The sequence below is a fragment of the Apostichopus japonicus genome, chromosome 9, assembly GCF_037975245.1.
Source record: "Apostichopus japonicus isolate 1M-3 chromosome 9, ASM3797524v1, whole genome shotgun sequence".
Taxonomy (NCBI): Eukaryota; Metazoa; Echinodermata; class Holothuroidea; order Aspidochirotida; family Stichopodidae; genus Apostichopus; species Apostichopus japonicus.
In genome coordinates, this window is record NC_092569.1 from 24,683,387 (window position 1) to 24,703,940 (window position 20,554).

Here is a 20,554-nt window from a genome sequence, read left to right on the forward strand (position 1 = left end):
TAAACTTTGCACACATAAATGATTGACGCCTCTGACATCTGTGCATTATATACGTCACTTGTTTATCACATATGTCAATAATGCCAGTACAACGTACATGTTGTCCTGCAGTCAATAAGGGCCATATTTTAATTAAGTCATCACGTTGAAGTGGAATGAAATACAGTTTTTTTTTTCGTTGGTGATTTTCTTTTTACCATTCGTTACTTGTTTTCCATGCATAAGTGAACACATAAAAGGTCCTATGTGCTGGGCCTATCGTGATTAAGGACATGGAAAGTTTCCGTGCAGGCTATATGTGACTAAAAGTAATATCATTAATTTCTAACTTTTCAAAACAAAAAGATACACAAAAAGAACACATAGATATTATATATTACTGAGCAACTAGCTTACATTTGGAGGGGAGACAGTTATAATAGTGTGTCTTATAGTCACGCAAGGTTATCTTATTTTGAGGAGAATCTAATGAGATTTGGTGAATTTGAAGAAATTGACAAATAGGTTAGTCAAACTAAATGGAGGTTTCTATAAGCGAGAGGGGAAGGAGAACAATTCGAGAAGAAAGTCTTACCTATACCCCCGACCCTCTCCCAACCCCCAGTAGCCTTCGTCAATCTTCTAGGACAAGTTTACAACTGTGGAGCTTGTAAGGAAGACTTTCTCTGCCGAATAGCACTTCTAGTAAAGTGGTCTATAGACCACTCTACTAGAAGTTATTGGTGTCATCATCTCATCCAAGTGTTTGTTGATCCTCATGAAGAATATGCAAATATGCGATGAACTTTATTAACATCAAACACAGTAAGTAAGTAGCCTATACCCTTTTAAGATTTAGATAAACTTCTGTTGGACAGTAGAAATGGTCGGTTTGATCAAATAGCTTTTGTTTGTATCGTCGTCGTATTTGCCTTAGCCTAATAAACACAAAGCATGTAACGGATAGACCTTACTGTATTATTTCTCTCAAGCAAAGAGAGAGAGAGAGGTGGAGGAAGATAAATGGACGGAGTAGAGGAGTAGCGTAAAGGACACCTCTTGTAAGGTACTACAGAGGACTGGCTAAAATAGGTAATTAAGAAACTAGACGTGTTACGTAATAAGTGTGTGTGTGTGGGGGGGGGGGTAGTAGGGGAGTAGAGGACCGAAATATTCTTTATGATTGTGATGGACGGGGGGGGGGGGGCAGTGGATTTCTACCATTCATCTAGATTTTAGTTAATATTCCCTGGATCCACGTCGAATGTGGTTCCATTATGCCTGGGAGCACTTCCATTTGCTTGTTTGTTTGTTTTATTCGCACTCAGATTGTTCAAAATACAAAAATATTACAAAGACATAATAGACAAAGGACGGAAATGAAAAGAACAAAAAGAGTAACAGGAGCTAAACCCATTAGGCTGACAGAGCGTCGGCCCATTTACATTATGGTATAAGAGGACTTATTAGTGTCTATATAGCCTTGGTTGCCACTTTACACGCCGCCACCATGAGCTTTATAGTGTAAAATAGCTTACCACCCCCCCCCCCCACCCTCTCTCTCTCCCTCTCTCTTTAAAAGAACCTCTGTACTTTTAATATCATTTGACAAGCTGATCGCGCTCTTTCAAGAGCTTAGCATATCGATAGTAATCGGTTCTGGTCAGGTTATATTCTTCGTTCTGGTGTGTGTTTTGAGGCCACTATAACCTATTCTTCATTCTATAGTACGATCGCAGCTAGTATTATTGAAAGCTCGCAAAGGGATTGAATAAAATATTTGTATACCAAATAGGATCTACGTATGAGACTATTGTTTGGAACTAACTTTTCAAACTTTGGACATAAACTCACTCAAGTCAGGCGATTGCGAAGGTAAGTGTTTCCTGTTTAACGTTTAGCGAATAGTTTTTACGTTGCACCTACAACCGGTCTCGTATAACCGAGGTACGTACTTTCCTAACACCATGACGTATGGAAACGTAGCTACGTCGTTAGTGTCAACGTCATGACAACGTATAGTGATAACGCTTAGACATATATAGGGTGCAATTTCTAACACGTAAATTGTTTCAACGCATTTGTTTTTCTATAGTACGTACCATGAGCAAGAAGTGTTAAATTGAAGGATTTTCTACCCAAACCGTCATAAATGTTAGCTGTAAATGCCAACACGTAGGCCTACTGTACGTGACAGAAATATGCATTATTCGTTGCACATTTTACAGCCCCCCTGTATATGTATAGGGCTCAAGTAACCTAGTGTCTACACCTTATATGTAATATATAAGGCATTTATATAATGTCATAACTAAAACGATATTCTATGGCGCTTTACAATGAAAAAATAAAACATACAAAAGAACAAAAAACAGCAACAAGACAGAAAAGAGAAAAAGAGGATTACTTAAAGGCCTCATTAAAGAGAACTGTCTTCAGAGCTTTTTTGAAAGAGAGAAATGTGGATTGATTAGCAACCGAAGACGGAGTCATTCCGCAGCCTGGCCCCAGTTACAGAAAATACACGGTTGCCAAACTGTTTTGTGCGGGTGGTGGGAACGTTTAAAGTAGTAGCAGATATACTTCTTATACGGTATGACGTAACACGCTTAGTAAACATCTTACACAAATTATCGGGGACCTGTTTATTAATACATTTATAAATCAGCTTAGCCAGTTTGATCCACCCTAAACTCTTCTAGTACTAAGGGTATTTTCTGGTTTGGATAATCTCACATCGTCCTCCAAAGAAACACACAAATAAATAAAAACAAGCACATACAAACAACGGAGATTAATACCTTAGTAGTTGGGACCTGCAAATGTCTGTCAGGGGCGCATTTATTTCCGAGAACACAACTTTGTCGTTAAAAACAAAAACTAACACAAACAAAACAAAACAAAAAACAAAACAAGGAAAAACATTGCCTGCTATAGTTTGAGGCACTTGGCACATAATTAAACCGACTTCATGAAACGGTATTTACTGTCAATCGGGAAATGGATAATTCGATTTCCGTCAATCTTTGAAAATTCCAGAGGTCTTGATAGATCGTTGACGGTTATGGTTAGTTAGAGCTTCCGTTATGATTTATACTTTACAAGTAACTTCCACGGTAACTTGTACTTGGTCCGTTTTTCCCAAAGTACTGATATTTACTACTGTGGATTATTGAACAGGGGAACAGAAGTACAAAGAAGTGCCAAACGATTACATTGTGAGGTGGAATGGGTGTGACGTCAGATATAGTTCGAAAACTAGTCCCCAAGTAGGGGTAGGTATGGGGTGCGAGGTAGATGGACAATTAACTAAATTTGGGAGACGAAAGTGAGGGAAATGTTGGCGAAGGGGCTTTAGCTTTTGATAAGGGAGGTTAAATTAAGGAATAATAAAATATTCAAGTGAAAGGAAACTAATCATATTAATCACATTAACTAACCATATATCCAGTAAAATACTTGTATAAGTTTAGATATGAGTGATCATTACGTGGCTGTATATCTAATATATTTTCCGAGCAACAGATCTACTGATAATCTTTATAAATAATCAATATCGTGTATAACTAAACTATACAGCCAAGCACAAATCAGACATTTACTGGATCCGGACCGATGTATATACGGTCCTTTATGTTGTTTTGTACATTATATAAAGTGTGTAGGCCTAACGTCTGCTTTAAACGTCTGCTATAGTTTATCAGTTTTTTGTGTGTTTTTTGCCTTAGCAACCAACATATACCGCGCACTATAATTCTCTACGTATTTTGCATCTAAAACTCTATTATATAAACAGCCACGAACACATCAACTTAACGTTAGACAGCACAGTGTTCTAATCGACATGCTGCATAAATACTTGATCACTGATGATCACTAAGCCGGACGACAACATGTGCAAAAGTTTTTCCCTGTCAGGAAATTGCTAGATAATTTGTGGCAAAAATCGTATACGACTTTAATAAGAGCGCCAAACTTTTGACCCCTTCTGCAGACGATCACTTCCAATAGTTTGATTGTCTTTTTAGACTTTTTTGCGCAGCAGGGCACGACGCAATTAGATCAAGCGGCAGCTCTTCAAAAAAAAAGGTTGTCTGGTTTTGATGGGTCAAATATCAATCTTATCAGAATGACTGAAATGATGAGTCTATACGACAGATGTACTATAGGGCCCATGCATATAGGGGCTGGTGTACTAACGGTACATAGCAATTTAAACCAACACGTCATCAATATTTCGACACCAATTACTGTTTTAGCTTGCTAGCACTCTGTTTTCAACAGGTTCTTTTCCGATAGGTTCTAATTCTCATAATCTTATCCAGACGGTTGGGGGAGTGTTTAAATGAGACCGCGAATGAGACTTATTCATGAGGAACAATTCAGCACATGAGCCAATAGCAGTAAAATACTTTTTTGGAGTTTCAAAATGAGTAACCATAACCTGATCATACTAGCATATTTGAGTTTAATACCAGTGACCTTTAAAGATTCTGAGGTAACATTTACCCACTATATAACCTCCATGTGCAGAAAAAACGGTAGATAACTCTCTTTTTGTTTTCTACGAATATACTGCCCGCCCTACGAACATTTATGTGATAATGTAGGCAAATACTGTATGCAGGCTTGTAGGCCCTATAGTTAGTATCTACGTTGCCCCTACTATGTGCAGGCTTTTATAGTTTGTACATACGGTACCCCTATTCTAGCATATAGTTTCCTGTTGTTTGTATACTCATGCATGGGCCTCATGAATTTCTATACTTGTTCGTATCCGTATTCACGATTTTCGCTTTTTGACACATTATATATATCCTCGTACTCCCATATACATACTACGGGTCTGTTCCTATGTATGAGTTCAAACATTTACCATATATCTGGACCATTTCCAGGAAACACAAGAACGGATCAGACAATTGAATCATGGGGGGGGGGGGGGTTAATTATCCTTTTGGCAACCTGAGGACCAGACGTCTCCCTATGACATCCATATCGTTGTTATATCTCTCCTTACATGTGTCAAAAGAGAAATAATATCATCAGTGAGTGAAAGCAGTCGAGATGAAACAAACTCCCAAATGTAATTGGCTTTGGAATTTATTACAACATTATACTAGATATTGTCTTCAGTTATTGATTGCTTTTTCTATTTTCTTATTTGCTACCAGCACACGATTTGACAAACGTCTGAACCCCTAGTGTACTCACTGAGATCGAGTTGGGAAATGGGGGGGGGGGTGGCAGGGACGTGTGTGGCAAGGTTAGTTTTCTTACTGAATTTGGAGTGTATACCTGTCACATTGAATCTTTACAGAGTTACTTTTAAACTCAGTAAACGTAAAGAACAGGATTGTAATGTCGCAGACTTGTAATAGGGCCGCGAGTATACTAGAATACGTATAGTGTCGTGTGATCAATACAAACCCGCGATACAAGCGAGTACACAAGTATAACTATACTAGAACAAGAGTATACCGCGGAGACACGTCTGTAATCTTGTCACGGTAATACCCTCCAGCAGATCATTGCGGAGAGTTCAACTTAAGGTAGGCCTACCCGTTTTACTAAGTACACGAATTATGGTTGTGCTGTTTACGAAATCTACAGAAACAATACGACCACATGGGCAACGTTATATGTTTACGGTTAAGGGGACGCTTTGTTACTCTTTAGCCGTGAAAGCAAGGAAGGGAGGGAAAGGGGGACGGTCGGTCTAATTTCCTTCCAGTTTCAAGCCAGCCTGCCCCCTCCCTCTCCTCCTATGAACTTCACAACAATGTTGTCAGTGAGAAAAAAATAAAACTCACAAACTCGCCCTTTAAGCGCTTTCACTCCACCCCACTCCGGGAAATAATTATATTATTTAACTCACATGAAATCAGTCTACTCGGTAACTATGTCATACGTTATTCATGCCGTGAATACAACCCCCCCCCCCCCGCCACCTCGCGCCCGACAACTGGGGGAGTCACTGCCTGGAGCACAGCGTAAATGATATGTGTGGTTGACTTGTTAGCACTGCTGAGTCTGTTCGGACCAAATCGTGTTGGACTTTCCCTTATGGACGTGGCATTATTCTACACCGCCCTCCTCCCTCACATTCTCTCGACTGTACAAATCCACCCCCCCCCCCCACTTACACTCTCTAACACATAGCGACGCATTGGGTATGTTTATACTTCTCTTCTTGCATGTACGCATGTAGATGCAACATAATTAACAAACTTGGACATTTCAGTCTATAGTAATACAGTTATATCAATTCCCGAAAAGCATGTACGTTCCGCGTTCCATAAAAATATCCGTTCACAATTAGCACGCAAACTAAACTGAACTGAACTGCCTGTATCATATATTAATAGCCCTCGATCTTACTTCTGTTCTATTTCACTTCTTGTGTATATTTTTTACGCTTCGATGAAACTTGTGCTTAAGTAGCCAAATATAATAGTTGTTTGTATCATTTGGATTATAGCTGCATGTCTGTCTCAGAAATTATAATAGACAAACCATTTGCCTGAACCCTTCCCTATTGTGAACTTCGACATGCGGTGCAACGCAATCGTATCGTCGTCAACATAAACAGGTTTGCAACAAGCACTTTAGTTATTATACGAATACAAAATAGTCATAATATTTAGCACCTCCTTGAAAAAAGCAATATACCTCAGTGTAGTTATCAGGTGTGTGTGCTTTATGGTTATGCAGACAGTCGATATATGGGGTACGTCGCTCTGGTTCATGGTATAATACAAAATCATATAAAAGATAATATTATTTGAAACTTATACAAACGGTTGTGGAAATTTAATGTCTCTTCCTGTGCTCGGTGGTTTTGTTGATAGATATGCCATGGCGGAAAGGGACGGGTGGTGGGGTATGGGGTGGGGCAGGGGGTGGTGGATGGGGAGGTAGTTTCAAGGGTCGAAATTCCGTAACATTATAGCATAGGTCAGATCGACTGTACATGCTGATAGGTAAAACTGCCCAACATTTCATTTCACCACTATTACCATACACATGCAGCAAAGACGTTATATCTAGCCGTAGGTCTACTTTACATATACATATTTGAGCAGTGGTAATTATGGTCAATAACTGGTGTGATTTAAATATACCACCTGATCACACTCGTTGTTCGGTTGATGTCAGAAGTAAACGGTACTCTTTAGCATGATTGTACCAGCTTACGATGTCAATCGCATGAGTACGGAGTATAACGAGGACTCGTTGAGAATTCCATATAGTGTGAGTACTATAACATACGTATACAATGTTCTGTATATAACCACGCGTCTAAGTACTTGGTCTTGTATAATATAGCTTCCATATACTTGATGTACAATATTTACCCGAGTACATATACAAACTCGTACAAGCGCCGGGTACGAGTACATGCTGCTATATATGCTAGAATAGGAACATAAGAAGAGATCCACGGGAGGACCACTCTCATAGAGTAAGTATACGTACTGGTCACTTGAATGAACTCAATGGAATTGTAGTTTGGTTATCGTATGTATGCCATTTTATAGAAATATGAAATGCAGTAATGCTGAGGACTAGATTTGTTGAACCAGGTAAATATTGTATGAATTATGGGTATGGGAAGAATCTGTAAATGTAATCATTCTGTACTGCTCTACGTGCAGATGTACAGCTTCAACACGGAACTACAGCTTCAATTCATTCACACACGCTCGTCAGCAGTATCGCAAATGTGGATCGATCGAGCGGGAGGGGGAGGGGTGTTTGGGGAACGGGAAAGGGTAAGGAATGACGTTATGAAAAGATACTAACTTACAGGAATATTTGACTTCAAATACGGCAAAGTTAACTTGGGCGTCGAGCCGGTATTAAACGTGTGCCTGGGGTGCTTACGTATATGCACCGTTGCAAAGCTTTCGATTATTGTAAGAAAAGAACTAAATATTAGATAGGAACGATAGCAAAGTTCTGGTGAATGCTTGATAATTGTAATAGGATTAAACATATAGAGCCTACAGTATTTATTCACTGTTTATAATCATTTCAAATAAAGAGGCTTATACTGCACCCACTCGTTGAAACTGAAACAGACTAACCCTTATGTTTTTTTCTTATTCATCTTGAGTTTTTAAAGTCACTCAACTTAACAAAGAGAAAAGTTCGTTTTGTGCTTTACTACTAAATTTATTTAACTATAGAACTCCCCCCACACCCACCATTCTACCCCCAGGCCCCAGCAGCAATCAGCAAAACTGACACTTGAACATTTAAATGTGAGTCGACCATGGTTTTATATTTCTAGTTTTTCTCTAGGCATAAGCTATAATATCATGAATAGTTTCAAATAACAGTCGTTTCTTTTCTTTATAACATGAAAACCGTTATTTATCCATTGCGATGGCGGAATTATATAAACATTGTCGCATTTGTTAGAATTTGTTAGATTCTTGAGTACAGGTGAATAGAAACACTGAAAAAAATTGGTTGGGTGCGGGCGGGCGGGGGTGGGGTAGGGGTCAGAGTAGGGGTTGAGATGGGTGGGCCGATGTTTAACGATTTTCTAAGGGTATGATCATTATTCGTACCAGTCAGAGAGTATTATTACTTGCTTACGAGTACTCGCGGGTTCGGGTATAACTCTACAACATTATTGTGAGTCTGGTTATTCTGGTAAATTCTAAAATGTAAGTCAGTACTTGTTATGGATATACTACAGCATATACAACTGGTGATTAACTGCATGTCGATTCCATTTAGATAAGCTTACGTGTCACCCACATAATCCACCCAAATAAATCCGATAGATTGGAACTTATATGCTTTAAGTATATACAAGTCTTTGGACCCCACCCCATTTTTTTCTCTGGAATCATGGTCTCGTCACCAAATGGCGTCCCAAACTTCACTGCTCAGAACCATAGAGAAACTTAAAATCGGGTCACACACGATCCAATTCGTGTGTAGGCATTCCTCTCTGAGATCAGTTAAATAGTTATCTCAATATAGACTGAATTTACGATGGAACCAAAAATAGTTATATGAATGGTAGAGAAATATAAGGGTTCAAAGTTCAACAGTCTAGTGTATATAATAGTGAACATGGTTGAGTGTTTTCGTTGTTAGACTTTAACCCCTCATTTCAGTTAACCAAAAAAAAAAAGATAGAAAAGAAAAAAGAAAAATATGGAACCTATGATATTCATCTTACTTTGCAAGCTGGTCTACTTAAAGGTTATCCATTGTTTGTTCCACCTTATTAACTTTTTTTTTTGTATCTGTTGTCTGTTAATGGACATCAATCATTATTGTACGAGTCGCTTAGGAACGGTCGATTACAGAATGCAAGTTGGTTATCACATTTCAGTTTGAATGCCAAAGATAGTAAGGCTATCTCTACCGAGCTTTATTGTATATATTTGGATATACATATCGTAAATAATCAATTCACCGGTGCTGTGGCCGAGTGGATGAAGGCGGTGGCATTTGATGCAACGAGGCTTAGCAATCGGGAGATTCCGGTTTCGATAACCGGCCGGGTCATAGTAAGGTGGGTTTTTCATGCACGAGCAATATACGGTTCTCCCATCTGAAATGACTTTCTAAATTGAAAACATTCCAAATTTGAGTCAAAAAATAGTGAATTGGAAGCCACCCGACGTGCAAGTTGTAATCCATAAGCCCTTGCGGGTTTCTCTCACACTTGTGGACAAGTAAGCATCGTAAAAATAACTGCTGATTATTAGTATTAGTAGTATTAAGTGCAGGCATTGTTTCTTACAACAACGTACTGTTTCGGATTGCTGTTTTGCGCTAGCTTGGAGCCTTCAAGTAATTTGAATGCGGTTTAGACGTAACATGTGACGGATGTCTATAGCTAAATCAAGTTATTCCTGCTTGGTATGTATATATCTGTTTCTAACAACTTACTTGAAAGCGCTAATTGAAATAACCTCAACCTTTAATTAGCATGTTCCAGTCTATCTGCTCCATGCACACACAAAAAAACTTGTTTAAGATGTCCCGGCGGCCAAATGTGAATTTTAAACGGTCAACTGTATATTTCGCTTACTCAAATATGCTAGGAAGACAGAAAAGTGGACACCATTAATCGAACCACTTTTTATTGGGGGTGGGGGCGTCTTTTATAACTACCATTCAAACAACACTTTTCACTAAAACTTTGACGTTTAATCATCAAGTATATATGTTGACCACTCACTCTCAGATTATGGGAATGAATGAGAGTTATAAGTACTTGCATAAACTTCTGTAGCAATTTATTGCATGATAAAACGTTTGACCGCCGGGACAAGACATGTGACCTTTACATGGGAATATTTCTGTATAATTTACAAGGCATATGCTATACAAAGATATCATGCACAACAGATGCGGTGATGTTCTTAGTATATATGCAATATGGTGAATTCAAATTTCAATTAAGTAACTGTTCTCAGAGTTAAAATGCTTATATATGTCTTCAGACAAGACCGCCCTATCATCCCCCCCCCCTACCCCCTTCCTCTGCCCGGTTCGCTTAAAATGCTAGTTCTTGACAGGAACAGATATGTATGTATTTATTTATTTATTTATTTATTTATTTATTTATTTATTTATTTATTTATTTATTTATTTATTTATTTATTTATTTATTTATTTATTTATTTATTTATTTATTTATTTATTTATTTATTTATTTATTTATTTATTTATTTATTTATTTATTTATTTATTTATTTATTTATTTATTTATTTATTTATTTATTTATTTATTTATTTATTTATTTATTTATTTATTTATTTATTTATTTATTTATTTATTTATTTATTTATTTATTTATTTATTTATTTATTTATTTATTTATTTATTTATTTATTTATGTATTTATTTATTTATTTATTTATTTATTTATTTATTTATGTATTTATTTATTTATTTATTTATTTATTTATGTATGCATGTATGCATGTATGTATTTATTTATTTATTTATTTATTTATTTATTTATTTATTTATTTATTTATTTATTTATTTATTTATTTATTTATTTATTTATTTATTTATTTATTTATTTATTTATTTATTTATTTATTTATTTATTTATTTATTTATTTATTTATTTATTTATTTATTTATTTATTTATTTATTTATTTATTTATTTATTTATTTATTTATTTATTTATTTATTTATTTATTTATTTATTTATTTATGTATGTATTTATTTATTTATTTATTTATTTATTTATTTATTTATTTATTTATTTATTTATTTATTTATTTATTTATTTATTTATTTATTTATTTATTTATTTATTTATTTATTTATTTATTTATTTATTTATTTATTTATTTATTTATTTATTTATTTATGTATTTATTTATTTATTTATTTATTTATTTATTTATTTATTTATTTATTTATTTATTTATTTATTTATTTATTTATTTATTTATTTATTTATTTATTTATTTATTTATTTATTTATTTATTTATGTATGTATTTATTTATTTATTTATTTATTTATTTATTTATTTATTTATTTATTTATTTATTTATTTATTTATTTATTTATTTATTTATTTATTTATTTATTTATTTATTTATTTATTTATTTATTTATTTATTTATTTATTTATTTATTTATTTATTTATTTATTTATTTATTTATTTATTTATTTATTTATTTATTTATTTATTTATTTATTTATTTATTTATTTATTTATTTATTTATTTATTTATTTATTTTTTCCTCCATTTATTGATAACTTCAGTCAAATTAACAGACTTCATATTTTCATACTTTACATGCTTCAGATTAAATAAACGTCATAACAAAATAACAGTTGTTCTAATAAACAGCACAATTGATCGAACGAGATTAATGGAAAAGAGAATCACATGTCCTAAAGGCTTGTTTAAGCTGCAAAAAGTTAACCTTACTTTTACTACGATATCGATGTTGTGTGTACTTTTTTACACTTATTGTAAACTTAAATTTATAGAAGAAATCCTCTACAACAGGAGTACATTTATTCAATTTACATTGAAAGATGAAATGCTTCATATATAAAATAAGAAAATTGTATGGGTGAGCTACATCAACACCGAAACCAAGAAGGATATCCTTCTTGGAGAAGAAGAATTGCTTATTTAGTAACATAGCCTCAACCCCTAAAATAAAGGTGGATGTCACACTACACTCCCAGAACAGATGTTCTATACTTTCAATATGCGTATCGCAAAAGGTACAGTTTGGAGAGTCGGATTTCCGATGGTATGAAGAAGTATATTGGTCCCAATTATTCTATGTAGAACTCTAAACTGAAAATATTGGATTTTTGATTCGGAAACTGTTGCCCAAGGAATACTGTAGAATCTATTCCAATCTTCAGTCGTCAAGTTGTTGAACACATTAGCCCATTTACGGCTGGCGGTAGGTATCTGAGCGACTTTATCTAAATATCGGGAATAAACACACTGGGAAGTAGAGTTGGAATGTAAGACCTTATCCAGCCAAATCTCATTACAATTGGGGAAATTACAATTCTGAACATAAACTCGACGCCACTCCAAAGGAATCGCATTAATTAAACCGGTATAGATAGTGAAAGGAAACATTGGAAGGTTAAATTTAGTACGAAAGAAGTGAAAGGTTAAGGGTCTCCCGTTTTCGCCGTAAAGATCTCTCACATACTTTGACATTAGCTTCATATAAAAACTTATAGAACACAATTTGGTTGTTGATACGAATGTAAGAATTATTCCACAAAAATTGATTACCGTAGTTATCAGTTGGATTATTAAAAGATATTTCACACCAAGCCTTAATTATCTGACTTACGAAATTATTTGGAATGCTTATATCTCCTTTGTTGCAGTTACACTGAAACAGAAACTGCTTGCTAGTTTGTAGAGCTCCAAATCAAAGAAAATTTTCCAGGGACCATGAATATCGTTACAGTAACGTTTGATCCATGTGCACTTAAGGCTATTGATGAAACTATTAATATGAATGACCTTTAGCCCCCCATCTGCTAAACGATTTATCAAAACGATCTCTTTACTTTATCAGAACTACCTCCCCAAATGAAATCGAAAATAATGCTCTCGAGCTCTTTAATAAATCCAATTGGAGGGTTTGGCAAAACTAAGAAAAGGAAAACCAGTTGAGAAAGAGCAAACGTTTTGACAATAATATTTCGACCAATCGGGGTCAGGTCTCTACCAGACCATACCCGGAGGCACTTTTTCAATCTAGACAATTTAGGTTGGTAGTTCAAACGAAAGAGATCGTCTCTATTTTGAGTAAAAGAAACACCCAACATAGTAACAGGACCAGTTGTGACATTCAAAGCTAGATCATTAATACAAGTAGGGAGATTATTAATAAACGAACCCAAAGGCATTATATTACACTTAGAAATTGTTTTTGTTCCTCAAATTAGTATACGTTACTTGATACTAGGTTAATAACATCAACCGAAAGGCCATTGACACTCGACTCGAGAATTTAAAAATTTCTCCCGTTTCAACTTGATCAAATGAATTAACAATTTGATACACGGTCTATAGCATTCCGTAACATGTGTAACGTACATTGATGTATGTTGTTTACGCTACATATATATGGAGGTCATATTCGTCAGCTCTTTGTTGGACTCGGGCTTTCATATCGGACCCGGATCGGACCCGAATACTATCGTTCATTTTCCAGGTTTTTTTTCTTAATAGCGATATGTCACTTTAAAGATCTCGAGATCTTTGGGGAGTAAAGTCTCAATCACCTTCACGGATGAGCAGTACCGGAGGACATTCTCTGAGGTCATCATTCGATGTAAATTACAAACCGTCTATTGATTACGGATGTCATGTATAACGTGTTTAAAAGCATCTGGTTAAATACATAAAAAGCATGCCATGAACAAATATGTTGGAACATAAGACCAGATTTACATGAAGGAAAAATGCCGGCTTCTCTAGGCTAAAATTGTCGGATGAGATGGATATTTGTGGCTTCTATCAGTGGTTTGCACTATATTCAAATGTTGAAGGGGGAGAGGGGAGGGGGGGGGGGGGGTTCTTACATTTCTTCGACCAATTTATGTAGGGGTATGGACCTCAATGGAAGGGCTACAGGTTGATCTAGGGGGATTGATAAAGGAGGTGATGGCCCTAATGGTAGGTAAGGGGGGGGGGGCCGTGCCATCCAGTCTGGACGATAAAAAATACAATTGATTTAATGTTTGGCAACTTCCAAAGCCGATTAAATGAGAATTCTCACAGCATAGAGAAGTTGTGCAATGGTTGTACCAATTAACTCCTACCAGTTCCCACAGGTTTTATAGTGGTTGTAGAAACCTTCAGGACCAATAATTCTGATTCTACACACCTAGTTAACAGTGATCGATTGCGGGTATTTCCCAAACGCGTACGTATGGCAAGCCATTTTGATATTTATTCTCTAAGATATCTGTAATTATTTAAACAGATCTTCATTAAGGTATGGATTAATTTCATTTTTTTTATTGTTATTAAAGATGTCTGCAATTCATGTTAAAGGACACTTAAACTTCAAAGCTATTTATCTTTAAGTAACATATGATAACTTTAAGATAATCTCAGAAAATCTTTACAAAAGAATGGACGGGCGGGGCGGGGGAGGGGAGTCTCGTTAGGTTGTAAGTAAGATATTCCAAGTGGTTTGTTATACTGGGCTATTCGTTTTGGTTTCTTCATAGCAACCACGCAACAGTCGCTTCACTGGTCTTAGACCACATAACAAACAAAATGGTCATAAATATTTATACTTCTAATGACAGTTGATCGCTTTTTGTCATGAGAAATGACATAGGGTTTGACGAAGGAATAACATGATGAAATGAGAAGCGTCAGTAAAAAGCATAAATTATTTTAGAAATCGAGATCAAGGGAGGTCCAACAAAACCAGGTGTCAACATTGTAACAATAAATGAGGGTTAAGGAATTTAAAGGCGGCTGGAACTAGGAAGTATGTTTTTTTTTTTTTTTTTTTTTTTGGGGGGGGGGGAGGTTCTAAGTCTGAGCTATTTCAATGTATAAGGTTTAGGCTGTGTTATTACGTACGCCCCCGGTTCAGTCGTAATGTTAACTTTTATTAAAGGGCTATACTGCCTCGAGTGTATATACACTGTTAGAAAACATGTATTTTTTTTTACGGTGGAATAGGGCCAGCCAGGACGCCTGCGCTAAGACGTAATTTAACTGTGTGTGCGTTTGTTTGGTTTTAACGATGCGACGTTTTAACGGGTTTACATTGAAGCCGCGAATTTACGTCGCTATTTTCGGTTAAATGAAACTCCTTTAATGCAAAGTTTCTTCTTTTATCAGGTTTTTTTCCCCCTATTGTTAAGACTTATTTTGCTTTAATCGGTTCCTCCACCATAGCCTTCACAGGTTAATGGATACATTTTGAGAAAAGTCTCTCATGAAAGAACCTGGGCACGAAAAGCCAATCAATGATCTGACAGGTTAAATGGATAGTTGTCGATCTGCAGGGAAAGGAAAATGATAACGTAGTCTATTCTGGTCCAACCATCGATCATTTTAATAATGGTCCATCCGAAAGGGATAGATACAAGTCCAACCAGATAAGAAGACACTCCAACAAATTATAGTCGGTACCTGATAAAGTTCAGATGTGCTTGGGTTCCTTATTTTAAATGAGAGAATACCAGTAAAGGTTTGCCCAACTTCCGACAATATATAGATAGCTTGTTCTGGTGGTGAGATATATTATGCTAACAAATACATTTCTTTGTTATTCTGACAAAGGTATCGTGTATAAGGCAACAATCTGTGTTGTCGTTATAATCGAGACTGAACTTTAGATTATATATAATGTCTGTTTCCAGTATGCAATGTATTCTGTTTAATTAATATTGTTAATTGATCATGAGATGTAATATCCGGAGTACATAAAGCAAACAATTAGGACAGTAATAATTGTACATGAAATGTAAAAATTCCATTTGATTTTAAGAATGGAAAGTGTTTTTTTTTTCCCTCAAGTATCCGACATTATACATTATTGTAAAATGCATTTTCCTTTCTATGTAAAGAATTGGACTTCAATTTCTTGTATCTTAAAAACATCAAAGAAAGGAGGAGAAGGTATGAAACTTGGATTTGAACCAATAAATAGTTCTGTGTTCTCCCTAAATTAAAAAAAAAAGATATCCATAACCACATTCTATATTCCATATGAGTTTCTTATTTATCTTTTCTCTATATGAGATTCTTATATGTAAAAGTTGGCCCATAGCAACAACTGATATATTAGCGAGGAGTAGGCCTAGGCTATGTTTTATGTTCTTTTGTTGTATGCTGGTTGCTGTTTTTTTCTTTAATCAATCAAACTTGTTTACGTTGCAAAATATCAATTGTAATTTGCTGTGCAAACAAGATATTTGAAACTGATCATGCGCATTTCAAGTAACTCCATGCAGCGTTAGTAGTGGTTAACTGTTAACTTTCACCAAAAACAGCCCTTTAACTCAATCTTTTTAGTACACAATTTATTCATTTTCTCACGGCTCCTGTACCAAACAGAGGAAGTTCTTTCAATGACACTTACAATAAATGCAGTTTACTGTCAAAATCTACTGATGTGCAAAAGGAGAGAACTTTGATGTCTGTCGGGATTGAATTAAACAATCAAACCAACCCTATATCGAGCCATTATAGCTCCAAATTGTGGAAATGTCAAGTGCAAGGTGGGAGGTTTGTTAGAGAGGGGGGGGGGGGGGTGGAGGAGGTGCAGGGCCGGACTAAGCGTGTGGGGGGGGTGGGCACGCAATTATGTGGGGGCCCTACAGTCTGTACTTTTTCCCGCAATTTCATGCTTGCAAATTCAGAGAGTATTTCATCGTGTTACAATGAATTTAAAATGTCACTTTCGATAGCGAGAATACTGAGTTTTACCAGTCTCTGTTGGCTCATCATCGTGGTTTTCATGTGATTTTTAATCAACTTAAGTTTTGACTGCCTTGATTCGAGTAGCATTCAGCGAAACAGGATGGGAAACGCATGACTTCAACGTTACATGCTAAGAATTTTGTGGATCACAATTACTACAGTTTTGTACATGATATATGAAACTCTAAATGTGGGGGCCCCAAAATATGGGGACCCGGAGCACGTGGCCCTGTTGTCCCGCCCTTGATCTGCTACGGAGGAGGTGGGCTTGAAGGGGTGAGGGAAGGGCCGGGGAGGATGAAATGAGGACGACTCCACTACAACTTAGTAGTATCAGACAGTCTTGGTATCTGACAATGCTTATAATATAGACCAAGAAAAGAGCAAATTAAAGCAAGAACAAAGTGATATATATTATTGAAGTTAAAGCAACATGTAGGAACCAGCATACATAGCTCTAAATATGTAACCTAACAGTTCACTTTTCTTTCCATTCCTGTATTCCTCCTTATTTTGATATCGTAATGACACAATCATATCTAAATCAAATTAACTTAAAACTTAAAACAAAGGACTATATGTGTTAGCCTATATAACCAATATTGTATTACAATTTGTCACATATATTGTACTGACCTATATAGCACTATGTGTACTTCTGGAAAGCCAGATGAATGTAGATAATGCTTCGTTTTCATAATAAACATAAAAAAGAAGACTGAATTAATCTTTGACTTCCATATCCACAGAATACCGAGTTTTGAATCCTAGAAGGTTGGAATATTTATCATAATGGGTAGGATACGTCATTACCTGGCCGCCATTTTGTTGGTGGGACTTACGTCATCCGTGGTAGGCCAGTGGTGTTCAAGGAGAGGATGCTGTCCTGGGCGAGATGACGATTGCAATTTGCCTTTCTATGATACTCTCTGTTACTGTGATGAGTTCTGTAAGCGAACAGATACGGATTGCTGTCCTGATTATTACAGCAATCTTTGCCATTTCCCATCAACAGCAATACCAAAACCAACTCCTACCGCTAGTGGAGGTAAGTTCGTGCACTTTGAGTGTCATATTTTGTTTGCAAATATGTCAACACCAACCCACAAGCCCAACACCAATTCATGTCCCACGGAGGAGGTTTATCACACTATAGCACGCATGCATAATTTGCATTATGTTAATTTACTACAACTTTACCAATGCCAACACAAATACCTAACAGGCTACTACTATACCGCCCGTAAATATATGCAGTCATCTGTCCCGGACACCAACATCTGCCCCTTTACCAGATTCATAGCCATGAATATATGCATATATATGCATAAATATGCATAAATATGCATAAATATGCATATATATGCATATATATGCATATATATGCAAATATATATGCATATATGAATATTCACCAAAACCAATAGCAATACGTACTCCGTACTCTGGAGGAGGCTCATCGTTCATGTACTCTGTGCATGATACATTGCTAACTCACCGGCAACAATACACCAACAGCATCACTAATATCTATATGCAGTTATACGTTCATCACCCACCAATGGAACATATGGTCACTCTGACAGATGTTGTTTACCTACTCATAACACTGATGTAGGTCCATCACCCACTCATAACACTAATATAGGTCCTTCACCCACTCATAACACTAATGTAGGTCCATCACCGACTCACAACACTAATGTTGGTCCATCACCGACTCATAACACTAATGTAGGTCCATCACCGACTCATAACACTAATGTTGGTCCATCACCGACTCATAACACTAATGTTGGTCCATCACCGACTCATAACACTAATGTAGGTCCATCACCGACTCATAACACTAATGTTGGTCCATCACCGACTCATAACACTAATGTAGGTCCATCACCGACTCATAACACTAATGTTGGTCCATCACCGACTCATAACACTAATGTAGGTCCATCACCGACTCATAACACTAATGTTGGTCCATCACCGGCTCATAACACTAATGTAGGTCCATCGTCGACTCATAACACTAATGTAGGTCCATCACCTGAGACCATCATAATGATATATCCGGTAGCATTTTGATACATAACTGTGCTAAACGAATACGCATATTTCTTTCAGGAGACACTGCACAAATTACAATATTGTTCGATGCATAATTGTAAGATGTAAAAGTGTTATACTATAAAAACCCACTATTCACAACACTTGTAAGAGTACGTTATCAGGATATTGAAAATATGAAATAATTAATCGAAAGCGATAAGCTTCACATATGATCAAAATGATTTCCATGAATGATACGTGATTAGGTAAGTGACGCCCTTGAAGTGACCTTGACTTACAATACGTAGAATGGAACGTACAACGAACACGTACAGTGACGTCATGAAAACCGTTGAGTGATACGATTTCCAGTGTAAATATATTATCGTTCCACTTGAAACAAGGAAAAATCAATATTTGACAGTCACTGTATTTCCTTCAGATGAAATTACTGACTTTAACATTTGTGGACGAGGTGAACAGTTGGATACCAAACTTCGTTTACTCCTGAAGTTGTATAAATTTATACTTTAAAGTTGGTTTGTCCCTTTGAATCGTTTCACGACTAAATGTAATGTGATGTGATATTTTATACAAAGTCGGATTCCTTAAATTCAACAATAGAGATCTTCGTGGCTATATAAACTTCTGGTTGGTGACTTCAGCAAGTTGTTAACCAAGGTCGGGCTGTCCAGTCGGCCAGTTAGGCAGCGCCTGGGAGCCCAGAGCCCTAATGGGCCCAGTAGCCTCCATATTAGTCTAATCAAATAAGATATTTAGCACGATTCGGTGTATAAGTGTTGTTCCAATTTAGCTTAACTACGTGTGTTGTTTGCATAGGCGTAGGAGGCGGGGAGGTGGTGCTGGTGGGCTGCATCCCCCCCCCCAACCAAATGTTTTTTTTTGAAAATTCGGTCAATATGCTGAAAATTTGTCGGGCACCTACTGAAGGAAAAATAAATTGCAATGTGTTTTCAATGGTTAAACTTATATTATTGTTATCATTATTATTATAACGCCTTCCCGAAAGATTATAACAAATATGGAAGGGTAACAACACGGCAAATGGTTGTATGTAGTTGGCACGCGATGTTATAACCGATACATGCCTATATGATATGTACATTAACAGTTTAAAATTTGGTTATGTTTTTCGGGCAAGACGTTACAGCCCCCCCCCCACCCCAAATCAAATTGAGCTCCTACGCCTATGGTTGTTTGTTAAGAGACCTACGTAAACAAATAAATAAAACTCTATACACATGAAAACATAACATACCCATGCTCAGTTACTTTCAAGCACGTACAGTATCGTAACCCACTTTAGTTACTAATTAATAAAGGGTAGGGGTTGAGGACTCCCTATTTTGTATGATTGGCTATGTTGGGCGTGGGGGGAGGGAAGGAGGGCAAGGCCTCATCCATCATTTGAAAAAGGAGTGGGTGTAGCCTAGAGCTCGTTTAAACCGACTCCCATTTAGAGTAATCTGAAAACATTTAGCTCTTGTATTCCGAGCGCCACATTTATCCTATAAATTAGGTTTATAGTTAGCTCTGCACGTATGTTTCTGCT

At 36.1% G+C, this 20,554-nt stretch overlaps 1 protein-coding gene across 2 annotated transcripts in view; it reads left to right on the forward strand.

The window, feature by feature from the left end:
• The first annotated feature begins 1,694 nt into the window (after positions 1-1,694).
• The window catches only part of LOC139973491 (uncharacterized peptidase C1-like protein F26E4.3), a 47,356-nt gene continuing 28,496 nt past the window's right edge, over positions 1,695-20,554 (forward strand). Inside the window, exons 1-2 of one of the 2 annotated variants that reach the window (XM_071980221.1) lie at positions 1,695-1,854; positions 17,682-17,980. In XM_071980221.1, coding sequence (XP_071836322.1) covers positions 17,725-17,980 — 256 coding nt within the window. In that variant the 5' untranslated portion in view covers positions 1,695-1,854; positions 17,682-17,724. Of the gene's footprint in view, positions 1,855-7,099; positions 7,234-17,681; positions 17,981-20,554 lie in introns of those variants that run through there. The other variant, XM_071980222.1, reaches the window with a different exon arrangement.